General features: G+C 42.8%; 1 protein-coding gene across 1 annotated transcript; it reads left to right on the forward strand.

Moving 5' to 3' along the window:
* Window positions 1-208: 208 nt before the first annotated feature.
* Window positions 209-13,289, forward strand: LOC119376992 (exonuclease 1-like; the record flags this gene model as incomplete). Its single annotated transcript, XM_049411520.1, has 8 exons — window positions 209-346; window positions 1,517-1,732; window positions 2,349-2,539; window positions 4,398-4,494; window positions 5,180-5,372; window positions 6,411-6,576; window positions 9,892-10,886; window positions 13,098-13,289. Coding segments are annotated over 8 exons (2,112 nt in total), but the record flags the coding sequence as incomplete, so codon positions are not given.
* Window positions 13,290-13,790: the final 501 nt, after the last annotated feature.

The following is a 13,790-nucleotide window of genomic DNA, read 5'->3' on the forward strand; positions in this document are numbered from 1 at the left end:
GCTTACGACATGTTGAGTGAAATATATACTATGCAACAAAAGACTACAAATTTCAAAGAAGAGAAAACAAGAACACCGGGGGAAATGCAGAATAAAAGCAATACATTACGAAAGTACGGTGCTGTTGACATATTCTGCATTTCCTGTTGCTTCCCTCTCGTGGTACCCATGAAAGGGGGATGAACTATAGCAAGTGTTCCCTTTTCAGGAGTGCAGAAGGAGGGGCATTGATTATATCGTAGCACCATACGAAGCAGATGCACAACTCGCTTACCTGGCAAAATGCAAGCTGGCTGATGTCGTCATCACCGAAGATTCTGACCTCATCCTCTTTGGATGTGAAAAGGCAAGGAGTACTGCAGTTTCTGTCCTGTGAAAAGCGTTGTTTCCCAGCCGTGGTTCTTGCCCACTACAGGGATTTTGACAAGAAGCTATTCCCCGTTACATGGTCTCCCCAATATGTCATTTCAGCAAAGCTCTTTTTTATCTGGCATCTTTTGTTTAGGGAATAATTCTTTTTGATTAAAGTGTCTTTGTATTTATTTCATCATTTTGATAGTCAGCCTACCTCTCCATTTCGTCTTCCTTTTCCCAAGTTTTGTTTGATTTCTTTTACATTTCTTCCTTCATTATTATTTTATATTTTAACTTTTTTCTTCTGTGTTGGCGCATACTAATAACATCTAGGCTTCACATCTACTAAGGTAACAGTCTGAGATTATTAACGTAGCATGACGCAGGCTAAAAATGCACAAAAGACGAGGACAATGATGAGGCTTGACACACACCAGCGTTCGTGTGTGTCACTGTCCCCATCGTCAACTCATTTACCCTGCGTCATGCCACACCTACATAAACAGCACCATCTAAAAACGGAAGTACACTTCAGACACTTATTGCTTTGAGGAGCTAAATGGTAAGCAGTAATCATATGACAGCTTAAATAATGATTGAAATATGGGAGCCTGGTGATGATGGAGTCATTGGTTCACCATAAACTGGCTTGTAGCATTGGTTGAGTTTGAAAGAAAAGAAGCTCTGGAATGCATGCAAAAATGAAAATGAAGCAACTGGGTGCTTCTCGCAAAGGCCTGCCATTGATCCCTGGCTCTCCGGGAAGGTGGGAAGTAAACAGTCTTTTCAATGCAACATCAAGGGTGCTTGGTCACCATATTGTCAAAAAACAGGTGCAGCCGTAACGCCGTGCATTAAAAGTTTACATGAAAAACCCGACTAAGTAAAGGTATGGGGCAGAATCCTCACCTCTCTTTAGAAGATTAGAGGTAAGGGGGAAGGGGGGGGGGGACTACGACCCCCTTACTCCCCCATGTGCATGCCTATCTAACTATATAATCAAATGACTGCTTTCCTTGGATGTCAAGTTATGTTGCACATGATATCTGCTACTACTGCATGTGACTGAGGAGACCAGAACATTTGCTTTTGTTTCCTTGAACTGTTATATCTTCCATTAATGACAAGCGTAATGTAAATTTGTATGTTTTATTTCATCTAGGTTCTATTCAAGATGGATCGAGCAGGATTTGGCCACTTGTACGAGAAGTCGAGACTAGGTGAATGTTTTGGACAGCTGGCGGACCGCTTTACCCACGACAAGTTCCGGCAGATGTGCATACTTTCTGGTTGCGACTATCTTCCTTCCCTGCCAGGCATCGGCTTAGGAAAAGCCAGCAAGTTTTTCAAGCTCATCACTAATCCCAATATCCGAGCTGTAAGTGCTACTCTGAGAACATGGGTCATTGCACTTTTATTCACGTCTGACAGAGTATGGTGCATTTGAGAAGCTTCTTCCATTTAATGCTAGATGAGCTAGTAAAAGTTAACATCTAAATACTGTGTAGTTCAAAGTCTCTCGAGCTTTTAGCTGTGCGCTATTCGAGAGTACAATTCTTCGGTCAAATTGGATTTAAAAGCCAACAGCAATATCACAACGACCATGCATGCAGGCCTGGTCATTGTCCGCATTTCTTATTAGCAGTCTTTAACTGACATACAGGCAGATCATGCACAATTCTGGCTCTGCTCTTTTCCAAATGCACCTGAGCACATTTCGATGCTTCTGCTTTCCTGATGTTTTCAATTCTCAGAAGTTGCAAACAAGGAAGTGGCCTTTAAAAAGTACTCCCCACATTTAGTACACTTAGCATCTCATTTTAAATGTAGCAGATCTTATAAAATTTAGCAAGACAAATTATCCGTCACCATGCATTGAAATAGGTGCTCCTGTTTTAAAGCTTCATCTCAACAGATGACTGTATTCAAGCACCTGAGCACGATATGTCCTCATGCTATTTTCATAGTGAAGCAAATGGCTTGTTTTTACCCAGACGTTGCCCAAGTTGCCATCATACCTTAAAATGCCGGCCCTTTGCGTCAATGAGCAGTATGTTGAAGACTTCCTCAAAGCTGAGAACACGTTCCGCCATCAACTTGTGTTCTGTCCCATCCGGAATGAACTGGTGCCGCTGAATCCCTACGACCCCAGTGTTGACCCCACAGACATGACTTACGCCGGACAGTATCCTTTTTGAAATGCTGTGTCAAGTTTGTTCTTGGCTTTCACATAATGCATAGCCTCTTTGAATTAGAATAACTGAAATATTGTGACTACAAAGCTGTTTCCCTAAGAAGGAAATGGTTTCTTCTAGACATTAATCCAGAGAATGCTATGATCACGTCATCAGGGTTGACGTGTTGCACTGATAAGCTTGTCTCCTTTATCTCTGCAGCTTGCATTATACGCACAGCTAAAAACAATTTTGCTTTGCAAGGTACTTTTTCATGCTTGTGATTATTGAAACAATACATCTTCAGAAAAATATGCCATTGAAGGAGCACTGACATAAAAATTTTGCATTGTGTTTTTTCTGTTGTAATAGGCAGCTAATCCCCCACTTGTCATGGCTGGAAAGCTCGTTTGCTCGAGTGCGCGATGGTTCATTATTTGGAGACGGTTTTTAGCGCTCAGTCGCAGTTTTGGTTTCAGAGAGCGCCGAGTGAGGCGGGACCCAGGGTGGCTTTCATGTAAACATAGCTGGCTACGTGAGCATACAAAACCGCGTGCACATGAGCATCGCGTTGACAACTCTTTTCAGCAATGGCTTCCTGGACCCTCTGAGGCGTTGTAAATATGCGTGACGCCCCAGAAATGCACTGGCGAGGCAAGGACAGCCTTTGTACTCCTGTGCAAGTATGATAAGTGCGGCAAGTTGGGCAGGTTGGTAAAGTTGCATTACTTCAACTGGGTAGCGCAAAAACACGGAACAAAAGATAGAGATGTAGACAGCATGTGCTGTCTACATCTCTATCTTTTGTTCCGTGTTTTTGTGCTACCCAGTCGAAGTAATGCAACTGTGCAAGTATGCCCCCTCTTTCTGTTGAAAAGGTCTGCTAGGAGAGAGCGCTCGCAAGGATTGTGCAAGCCAACACGAACTCGTGACGCAGGGGGCGGTTGGTTGTTTACGCGAAAACCAAAGGCGCGTTTCACGTGCGGTGGCACGACACGCTATTTAAAATTGATTTTAAATATGTTCTAGGCTATATTATTTGTTGATATTTCGTAGATGCTGCGTGTGTGTCCACACAAATCTATCCCACAAGTTATCTTGCCTTCAAAATTTTGTGTCAGTACTCCTTTAATACTTTGGGAAAAGTTAACCGATGTGTAAAGTGGAGGAAGACATTTTTGTTGCTACCCTTGTGAAGTTTAAAGTAATGTCAAAAGCCCGCGTCGGAAAGGGCATCACAAAAGCAATGACAGAATGGGACCTTTAAGATCCCACGTAAGAATCGCATGACGCATTATATTTTTTTGTTTGCTCTTTTGTCATTGTTTTACTTGCTTTGTTACATATGTATTCTCCATGTACCTGCATACCTAACACTAAACTTCGTGACTGCAAGGAACGCTAGCTTGCATTCCACCCAACTTTTTTTTTCTGTTTTACTTGTTGCTGCTGACTTCAACAGGTTCTAAACAGCTGCTGTAGAGGATTATACATGTCAAGCGTTCCACCTGCGCTTAGTACAAAGGTGCACATAGCAAATGGATTAGTAGTAAACGTTACTGGCTTATGAGACTGCAAGACAGTTCGAAGCTGTGTGTAAAATGCATTGCTTGGAATTACTCTTAGAATCAATAGCCTCATCTTTCCTGTTTGCTTGAGCAGTGGCACTGCTTGCAACTTCTGAACGATTCTCTCAGCTTCTCATTGAAGAGTACCTTTATTTAAGCATTTATAACCTCTGAAGATAACCTTATTTCCACAGGTAAAATATTTCAAATGCTGGCTTCACACGCGACTTCTTGGGTAGGGTCTCTGAATTGACCTGCGGCAGAGATGGCTTTCAAATATAATGCTTGACTTCTGCAAAAGACAGCTTCCAAGGGAGCAGGCTTTTGACATAGCAGTAGGGAATATCGATGTCAACACTGGCCAGAAGATTGACAGCTATTACCCAAAGGATGGGAAGGTAAAGAATTTTCTTGTCTGCTTTGCTGTTAATGCTGGTAATGTTAGTGGTAATGTTGCCGAGAATGTTGGTTCACGTAAAGCCTTCACCTACATTATCATCCTACCAGCATTCACTAATAGCCTGTATTATTACTTTATAGACTGCATATCTGCCTCGCTGCATTTATTTTTATTGTTTTGAAATAATTATTTATATAGAAAGACCTCATAGGCCCACGAAGGGCCATAGAGTGAGGAGGGCATATGGTGCAATTCAAAACATAACATAATCAATGCATGCAAGGATTAAAAAATTGACACAAAATGAGGAGAGTTGCATATTATAAAGTCAAACAGATGTTAGAAAAAAAAAAGAAATGAACAGATAAGCATACAAAAGAGCGAGACGTTGCATAGTGTAACAGCAAGAAGCATTGCATAACATTGAAAAGTATCGCCTATGAAGTGTTGTTCTGCTAATGTATTTTACTTAAACTGTATATATTATACAGCCATTTTGCATATTTGCCTAATTGCAGTTGATGCCTTTTAGGTATAGATTATTGTGTAACTAATAAAAAGAAGTCCTGCTGTAGTTTCGAACTGTGGGACGTCTGTATAACCTCTCCTGTATATATGTATCAGTATGGAAATAAACTTGGAACTTGAAAGATTATTGAGTAGCTTTGTATTGGTTTGCTCAGATACTGCAAGAGAGAAGTAGTCAGGATCAGAAGGTTAAGCCAAAGAATGATGTAGAAGCAAAGGACAACACTCCGAGAAGACTTGGTGCATTTGAAATTGCGGAGCGGAGGTTAGCACGGCCTACAACTCCAAGAACACCAGTGAGGCAGCCACAGCGTCCCATGAAGCCTCTCAGTTCGGTGGAAAACATTGGTGAGCAGTTTTTCCATCATCTGAGCTTTTTGATTTTGCTTCCTGTCTAGTGTATCTTACTTAATTTGCTCTGCAAGTGACATTTCTTGTATAATCAGAGCAACCCAAGTAAGAGTTTGTCCCTTGAAGGAATAATACCGCTGTCACACGGGGCAACTTAAGTGCTCTTTAAGGGAGTGCACTTCACCGCTAGTGTCATTCGCACGCTGTCACACGGGAACGCTTAGGGACACTCGCTGAGAAGCGCACTTGCCGGCGAGTGCGTTCGCCAAACTCACTTCACTGCGACGGAGTGTCTAGCCTCGGTAGCAGTGGCTCGAGAATAAATAAGGTATTATCCGGAGCCGAGATCAAAGCATTTTTTAAACTATCGTTTTCGCTGTTAGGAATATTTGGTGCATTAAAACATACTATACCGTAATTTTCTTGCAGTGGCAACACGTTGAATGGTTGCTATGAAGAAGCCACATACTTATTGTACAGAGCTGTACTGGCACAGCATACAGCAACTAGCAGAGTATGTAGAAGTATTAAGGAAAGCCAGAAACATGGCACAAAGGACAATAAAACGAAGCAACAGGCCCTTTATGCTCTGTTTCTAGTCTTCCAAAATGTACCAACTTGCTCAGGTCCCTATGATTCTTTAGGAATATAATAAGCTTGAATATGGCAAAGCATTTGAAGACATTCATGCCAGATAAAGTACAGCATTTTCAAAATCTTGGGTAGTTATTAAGCCATGGCATATCAGACCTCCAGGACTTCCAAAGGTTGCGAGAGCCCTCTTATACAGCTTTGCTATTTTTGGCGCATGAGTGACTTGGATTTGCATACATCTGCAATGATTTTTTTTCTTGTGTGACTATTTCTAATTTACTATGCTAAAGCAGGAAATTTGTTCAGCTGCAGTTCAATAGAACTGGGAGTTGGGCAAGCTATCAATAACACAGGGCAACCCAACTGAGAGTTTCTGTTGCCCTGTGTTATTGGTAATTGACACCTATTGTCTGCTGTGCTGCAATTTGTTTCATGCTGCAGATGCAGAATACGACAAGCAAGAAAGCCCTTGGCAACATCGAGAGGTCAACTCGCTGGGAAGCGGCGCACCACCCGATGGCAGCAGTGCAATGGAAACCTCTCCCGACAGTCAGAACGAATCTGGAAATGTTTTCAAAGTAACACCTAAGCAAGTGGTTCGCAGCAGGTACACGTTCATTTCCATTAATTAATTTCCTCTTATTACTTCTGAGAGCTGTAATCAGTGTGTTTTCTGCATGTGCAAATGGTACAGTGGAACCTCGATTATACGTCCTCGGTTTTGCAACGACCCGCATTTTACAACGAATCGGTTTGGTTCCGGCAAAACCCCCATGAAAATAATGTACTAAAAAACTTCCATTATACGACGCAATATTTCGCCGGTCCCGCATCATATGACAACCTTCCGATACCGTCCGAGAAAGAAATCACCTTTTTTTTTTACTGGAATCTAATGCCCACCAAATATTCGCAGATGCCAAATAAAAGATTCCGTGCCTGTAGATTGACGAATGGAAAAAAAGAGAGCGAGACTGGTACAGTATGTCTTCTTAGAACGGAAAATTTATTCTCCTGGCAGTTCGTTTTTGTCTGTGATCCGGTTTTCCTGGCTTTAAGGTCACTTCTGGATATGCCCCAGTTGTGTGCGTATTTGAGCGCCATTACCTAGACAAGCTTTATCTACACGGAGTAGCGTCAGCTAGTCGGCAAGTTCATCTTTGAAATCCCGATATTTTCTCGTTTTCGGCCTGTAGAACCCTTTCCTGGTCGACATACAGCTGGAGACCTCCTCCCTTTGTTTGCGGTCATCATTCACGGATCTTCAGCGTGCAAGATAACTTATACTTGGCGTGATAGTTCATAATTACAGCGGCACTCCACCAATAGTACTTCGCAAAGGAACAAATACGACACGCGCAGCTCAGTCACACAATAAATCATCCTACACGAACTCGTAACAAAATGTGCTCAGGCACCATTGTGTGATGGTGATGGCACTGTATCTGACTCTTCTGACGGGAGGCTGTTGCCATAAAGGTTTCGGTTTCGTTTTTACACGCTGGTAATTTTCAGATTCGTTTTATCGGAAAGAAGATGGAGTTACGTTCGATTTCTTTGTTTTTAAGTTGAGAATAAACATCTTAACACGAAAGTGTTTTATGCCGAGGTCCACCAAGACTTCAGTGACATATTTCCGTCACAGAAATGACGTCGAAAAAAATTACACGATCAGGTGGCAAAGAAAAAATGCTCCGTCAACGGGCATCGAACCCACGACTGCTCAGTCCGCAACAACAGATGCCGGGCACGCTATCCACTGCGTCATACTCTAGAGGCTTTACAAACGTGCCTTTTATATCTACCACTCTCCCAGTCGGCAGGGTGGTACAGTAGAACCCCGCTTATACGTTTTTGAGGGGACCGTAGGAAATAAACGTAAGAGACGGGAAACGTAAGAGCCGAAAAACAGGAAAAACGGCAAAATATTTAGTGGTACAGAATTTTATTTCGATTCTTACGAGCAGCACGAAAATTGGCGCGCTGAGCCGCGATCTAGTCGATGGATAGAAACGCGGAGCTTAGGACGGCCTCATCCACAGAAATGTAATCAATGTATGTGCTTTTTTTAACACCAACAGCTGTAGACATGAAAGAACTAAGCACACGCAATCACGACCGGTGCGGCGAGTCCGACCGTGAACCGCACGCACGACCATGCGAGCTCCAACCAGCTCGAACTCCTCCCGTTCTCCGACAAATAACGATGATGATGAGTCTACGCCAACGCGATGGCAGAAGTGAATGCCAATCTCGAAGGCCTTGCTTTCGCAAGCAATTACGTCATACACGCCATGTTTGTGCAATACAAATCTCAAAGGCTATGCTTTTGTCAATAGTAAATGCCGATCTCGAAGGTCTTGCTTTCGCGAGCAGTTACGTCATAGACGCCATCTTTGCAATTTGAATCTCGAAGGCCATGCTTTTGTTTGCATCAATTGAAAGATTCTGTTGCTTGCGCCTCTCATGCGGCTAATATTACGGTCAAACGAGGCCAAGCTGCGTGAAAATGCACCATGGCCGCTCTCTTTGGTAGTCACTCGGTCGGCTCCGAGCGCACTTCGCGACGTATCATACGGGAACGGTCCGACAGTTACGACGTAACAGCGGGGTTCCCAATACATTGTATCCTATGGGAGCTATGCCGGGACCGGCGGAAAACGACGTAACAGCCGGGAAAACGCAGCAGTGAGGAATGTAACAGCGGAGTTCTACTGTATTGCCCTCTGGGAGCGGTAAAATAAAGTAATTCATCATTACTGTGGCCTCTGCAATTAACACCTGCAACGCGTTACACGTCCGTCCCATTCGGCATGTTTCTAATAGAAGTTCAATTTTGTCAATGCCTTAACACACCGCGAGGTGGCGATCTTAGCCCAGGCGTCGTAAAAGCGTCGGCTTCGCTCATAGCATCACGCTAATCCAAACCAAAAATAGCTCTGTGACGCGCGCCTGCCTCACCTGGCTGTAACACCGCATTCCCCACTCACGCGCTCGCCCCGAGAAAAATCGCAGCCGTGGGGCGGCGTGACGCGCTTTGCGTTTCCCTCTAGTCCGGCCGTGGTGTTCAATCACATTTTAACATGCCGTGGGATGGCGACCAAGTTCTGCGTCCAATATGCGATGCTCTTCTGGCTATCACACCTCGTTTTCTGATTACGCTTTCACCGTTAACTACTAGAGCTACCACAAGGTTTTGTGTAATCCTTTAACATGGACGTTAGTCGTCGGGATGGAGATGTACCACCAATCATCAAAGTGGGTGCATCCACGTTAAACGGTGCTATAGCTGCCAAACATCAATATACATTGTGCAAACTTTCTTATATCAATGTACAGTCTTCTGTAAGGGCACGCTTTGCTTTCGTGTTATTCCGATTCCTATGACGGAGGGATCAACCATCTTTTTTTCACACCTCCTCCAATTATATGCTTAGCTCTCAATTTAAAAAAATATTTTTATGGGGGGCAAGGCTGAATGTAACTGCCTATATTCCTAGTTTTTAGCTTATACGACACTTGGATTATACGACGGTTTTGCATGGTCCCCTCATAGTCGTATAACCGGGGTTCCACTGTATATGAAATTTTTGTTTTATTTTTAAGTGCAAGAAGCTGCATCTGACTATATTTTGATATTTGAGAACATTACATGGTGCATGCGTCCTTGTTATGTAACGCACTATTTTTTCTGCCTTTCCACCTGACTTATGCATTTATTCTAGAAAATAGAAATTTATGCTGTGGGGGGTTAAGACATCAACTCTTTATAGGGCAAACTGCAGTCCAAGAAGGCAAGCAACATTATGATAACTGTGAATACAGTGATCGGTCATTATATCTCATTGCACAGCATAATTCCGTCCGGCATTTATACATTTTGTACTGTAGAATAAAATAAGAATCTTGTTTTCCTTGACAGGTTTTTCTCATCACCAGCAACTCCTCGTTCACCAAACAAAAAGCTTACGGAATGGCAAATTCAGCTTTCTAAACCCATTTCTGATGGCAGTCAAGTTGTGTCTAGCAGACCCCCCCATAGCAGTGCATCACAGGGCAAATTTCAGTGGGGGTCAAGTCTCGTGCCACAGGGTGCTCCATCCACACCAGTTTCCAAGCAGGCGTCGACACCGTTCAAGCGGCTGCGGCTGAGCATGTCTGCATTGGAAGGCAGTAGAAAAGGTTCGTGTGTCCTTGGCCCAGCAGTGAAAGAACATCGCAAAAGTGTTGGAGAGTTGGAAGCAGATAACAGTGCCAGTCAGTGTAGTAGCTTTAGGCAGCCAGAGGCCTCAAGTTTGCCAGAACATAGCTTCAGTGAGTCACCAACATCTAATGGTAGCTCACCTACAAAAAACATGCATAGCCCACAAGCTGTACAGTGCCACAAGTCACTCTTTGAGGTTCTAGAAGAAAAACACCTGTCTGCACAGACACCAAGTGCTGCTTCACCTCCTGCAAAGTTCAAAAACCCCTTTGCAAAAGCATCGTCATTTCCTCCTACGAATGATCTCATAGTTATGGAATCTGATGAAGAAGACCCTATGCCCCCGGGTTGTCGGAAGATACCAATGCAAAAAGGTTTTTCTTTGGCAAATATGCAAAAGGCCACTTTTGTAATGGCCGATGAGCTGGAAGAAAGTGAAGAGTCTCCAATCCCCAAGTTTAAAGCCAGCTGTGATTCCTCCGAAGCACAAGGAAACTCGTCGCAAGATTTGGATTACCCAAATTCGCTGGAAGATGAGTCGCCGTGGCCTTCAAGACTTGCAATCAAACAGGACCCCGGTGCAGCTGAAGTGAATGAAGACAGCGACGATGATGACCTAATGGTTACAGGAGCCATCATTGTAAAGAAACCCCTTGAGACACCAGAGCATCTCATCGTCAAGCCACGAATTCCATCTAAACCCATAAAGAAAGGTAGGTTTCCCTGTTGTATATGACTATATATATATTTTTATGCTTGTAGTTTTACCCCTTGGCACACATACTCAGCACAAAAATTCACTTCTGAAACTACTATAGTTTTTTCCAACTTGTGTCAATCACATTTAATTGGCTGTGCTGCTTGCCAAGCTGTAGCACTAGTACTATAACACAAAAGGGCCACGTTTTGGTGATGACCATGTAGACAGTTTAGAACGTGATCCAATACTTTTTTTTTTTTTACATTCTGAACATTTTCACAAATATTTGTTTTCACTGCTGTGTTTGTTGCTGCTGTCTCAATGTCTGGCATTTCGGCATTTTGTGGAGTGCAAGGTTGCAGCTTCAATTCCTCGCCACTGCATTTCACGGCGAAAGATGCACTCTCACAGCCATGCTACTGATGGCTGTTAAAGGAAATCCCAGGTGTTCAGAATTAACCCAGAGCCTTCCACGAAGACCTCTGTCAAGTGCATTGTGAAGGCTCAGTATCAGTCTGATAAACCAGTAAGTAATAGAACTTATGAAAGAGGCATAATCTTGGAATTTTAAGGCGCTGTTTGCGGGGTTGAAAGTTCAAAGATAATTTAAGCTTAGTGGCACTAATGCGGTAAGAATACAGGTGTACCTCATCCCATCACAGCTGTCCAAGGGCCATTTATCCCTTGCGACTCGCGCTACTAATCACTTGAAATCCTTCTTCGTCCAGATCAGATTGCAAAGGACTGGAACTGTCTTCCTGCCAATGCTGTGCACTATTCGAGCCATACATTGTTCAAGGCATTCATAGAAACTATTCACTGACTAGATAAGCCCACCCCATGCCTAACGGAGCACTTGAAGTATAAATAAATAAATAAGCATGATCTTTGAGTCAGACACATGGGCCACTCAAGTTGCACTTCATGGTAATTTGCTGCAATAAGTTTGCTTGCTTTTACATGTTAACTATAACAGTGTGTATATGTGCAAGTATGGAAGTGGCGTGATGCAACGCTCTACTGCACTTGTGTTTAGATCGCACAGTGCTCAGCCTTAAAGGCATGCAAGTGCCATGTATGGCGCAAATGTCGACACACATTCGTTGTTTGCATGAACTTTAAAACTGAAATGACATACGTTTTAAGCAGCATTTGTGACTATAATACTGTACAGGTGACACCTACGTGCTTCCAGCCAACTGGATGTATCAGTCATATTGCATTCGAATTTTCGTTGTCAATACTCCTTTAATATTAATTTTTGCAGTTTTCCTTTGACAAAACCACCATGTGATTATAAGGCACATTGCAGTAGAGGACACCGGGTTAATTTTGACCACCCGCTCTTCTTTAACATGCACCTAAATCCTAGTACATGGGTGTTCTTGCATTTTACCCCTACCAAAATGCTGTGTCATTCTCTTTGCACCATTGACCCATGTGCCACTTTGGGTGTTGCGCTCAAAATCTATTCATTCCTGCTGACCTAAAGAGAGCTGTATTTCATCATTACACACGGCCATTGGTGACTTGCTAAAAAGTCATGTCTAAACTTTTGTCCTTGCTGTTACACTTATTGGTAATTAACCCTTTCGCTCCCAATGACTAGTATCATTGTCATGAAATTTTGTACCGAAACGATCAATGCCGCCCATACTCGTCATCAGCAAAAATTGGTCCCACATGCAACCAATGGCGACTACAGTCGTCATAGTTGTGTTTCTTGACGCCACATGGCCACACTTGTCCATGTTGTGCATTTGTGCCTCGGCTTTCATTTTATAGCCATCTTTCATTGTATTGCCATGTGGGGAAGCCATTTTCCAGTTATCTTTTCTTACGCAATTAGTGAAATAAAGGAACTCCATTGAATTGTAAGAATGGTGCTGTTTTATTCAGAAAAAAAAAGCTTACAAATTGAACAAAGAATTTTTTTCAGTAAATTTGGTACAATTTTCTTCTTTCTTTACAGTAGTGAAAGGGCTAAACTATGCATAAATATAAATGAACACTTCAGTGGTAAACGCTATTTTTCTAAGTATTGTTTTGCCTACAGTGTGTTGGTACATAAAACATTGCAACACAGGACGAGTGCCGTCCTCGGTGCTTGCTGTTTTAGTCCTCTCATTGTTGTGCCCTGCGTGGTAATATATGACACTGAAGGTGTTCGAGTTTCGCATTTTGCTATGCATCTGTTCACATTAACTTTTTTGTGCTTTTGCAGCACCATCAAAGCAACGGCGCCTAGGTCTTTCAAAGTCTGGTATGAAGAAGGATATCAGACAACCAAGTTTGCTAGAAAGTCTTGCCAAGTTCCAATTCAAGAAATCTTGTCTGTAAATAAAGTGCAATCTTAGTAATGTATATGTTTTGTAGACTTCACTGGCAAGAACCAATAAAATTAGCTTTTACATATCACTGCAACCTGTCTGAATGCTTTGATTTTTATGTATATTCACAAACTGTTCGTTTTTATAGTAAAAAAATGTCTTGATCTATTTAGGTATGGGGAGATACTGACATGCACATATTTGTCATTGTGGAAGCTTTCATGTTAAAGGGGTACTACATTTTTGAAGCACGTTTTTTTTTTTTATTTGCGAGTTGCGACGCCAGACTCTGGTGTTTTGCAAGACGCGTAGCGCCACCTGTCGGAGCAGGATTGGGTAGTGCAAAGTCTGACTCCTTTGCAAAGTTTGCTGTGGAACCAGGTGCAACTAGCAAGTGTGAAACAACGATTGAACTTTTGGATCACTCGCCAGAACAATGGCAGAAACAGCAGACACAGCTGCTCTGCGCGCTGCAAAGGAACGCCGCAATCGACACTACTGTTGCTTTGTTAATTAACACGGACGGCAAGGGCTGAATAGCAACGTTCAGTTTTAAAGCAGAAAGGCGAGAGCGCTGGATACGGGCC

The sequence above is a fragment of the Rhipicephalus sanguineus genome, unplaced genomic scaffold (assembly GCF_013339695.2).
Source record: "Rhipicephalus sanguineus isolate Rsan-2018 unplaced genomic scaffold, BIME_Rsan_1.4 Seq31, whole genome shotgun sequence".
In the NCBI taxonomy this organism is placed as follows: domain Eukaryota; kingdom Metazoa; phylum Arthropoda; class Arachnida; order Ixodida; family Ixodidae; genus Rhipicephalus; species Rhipicephalus sanguineus.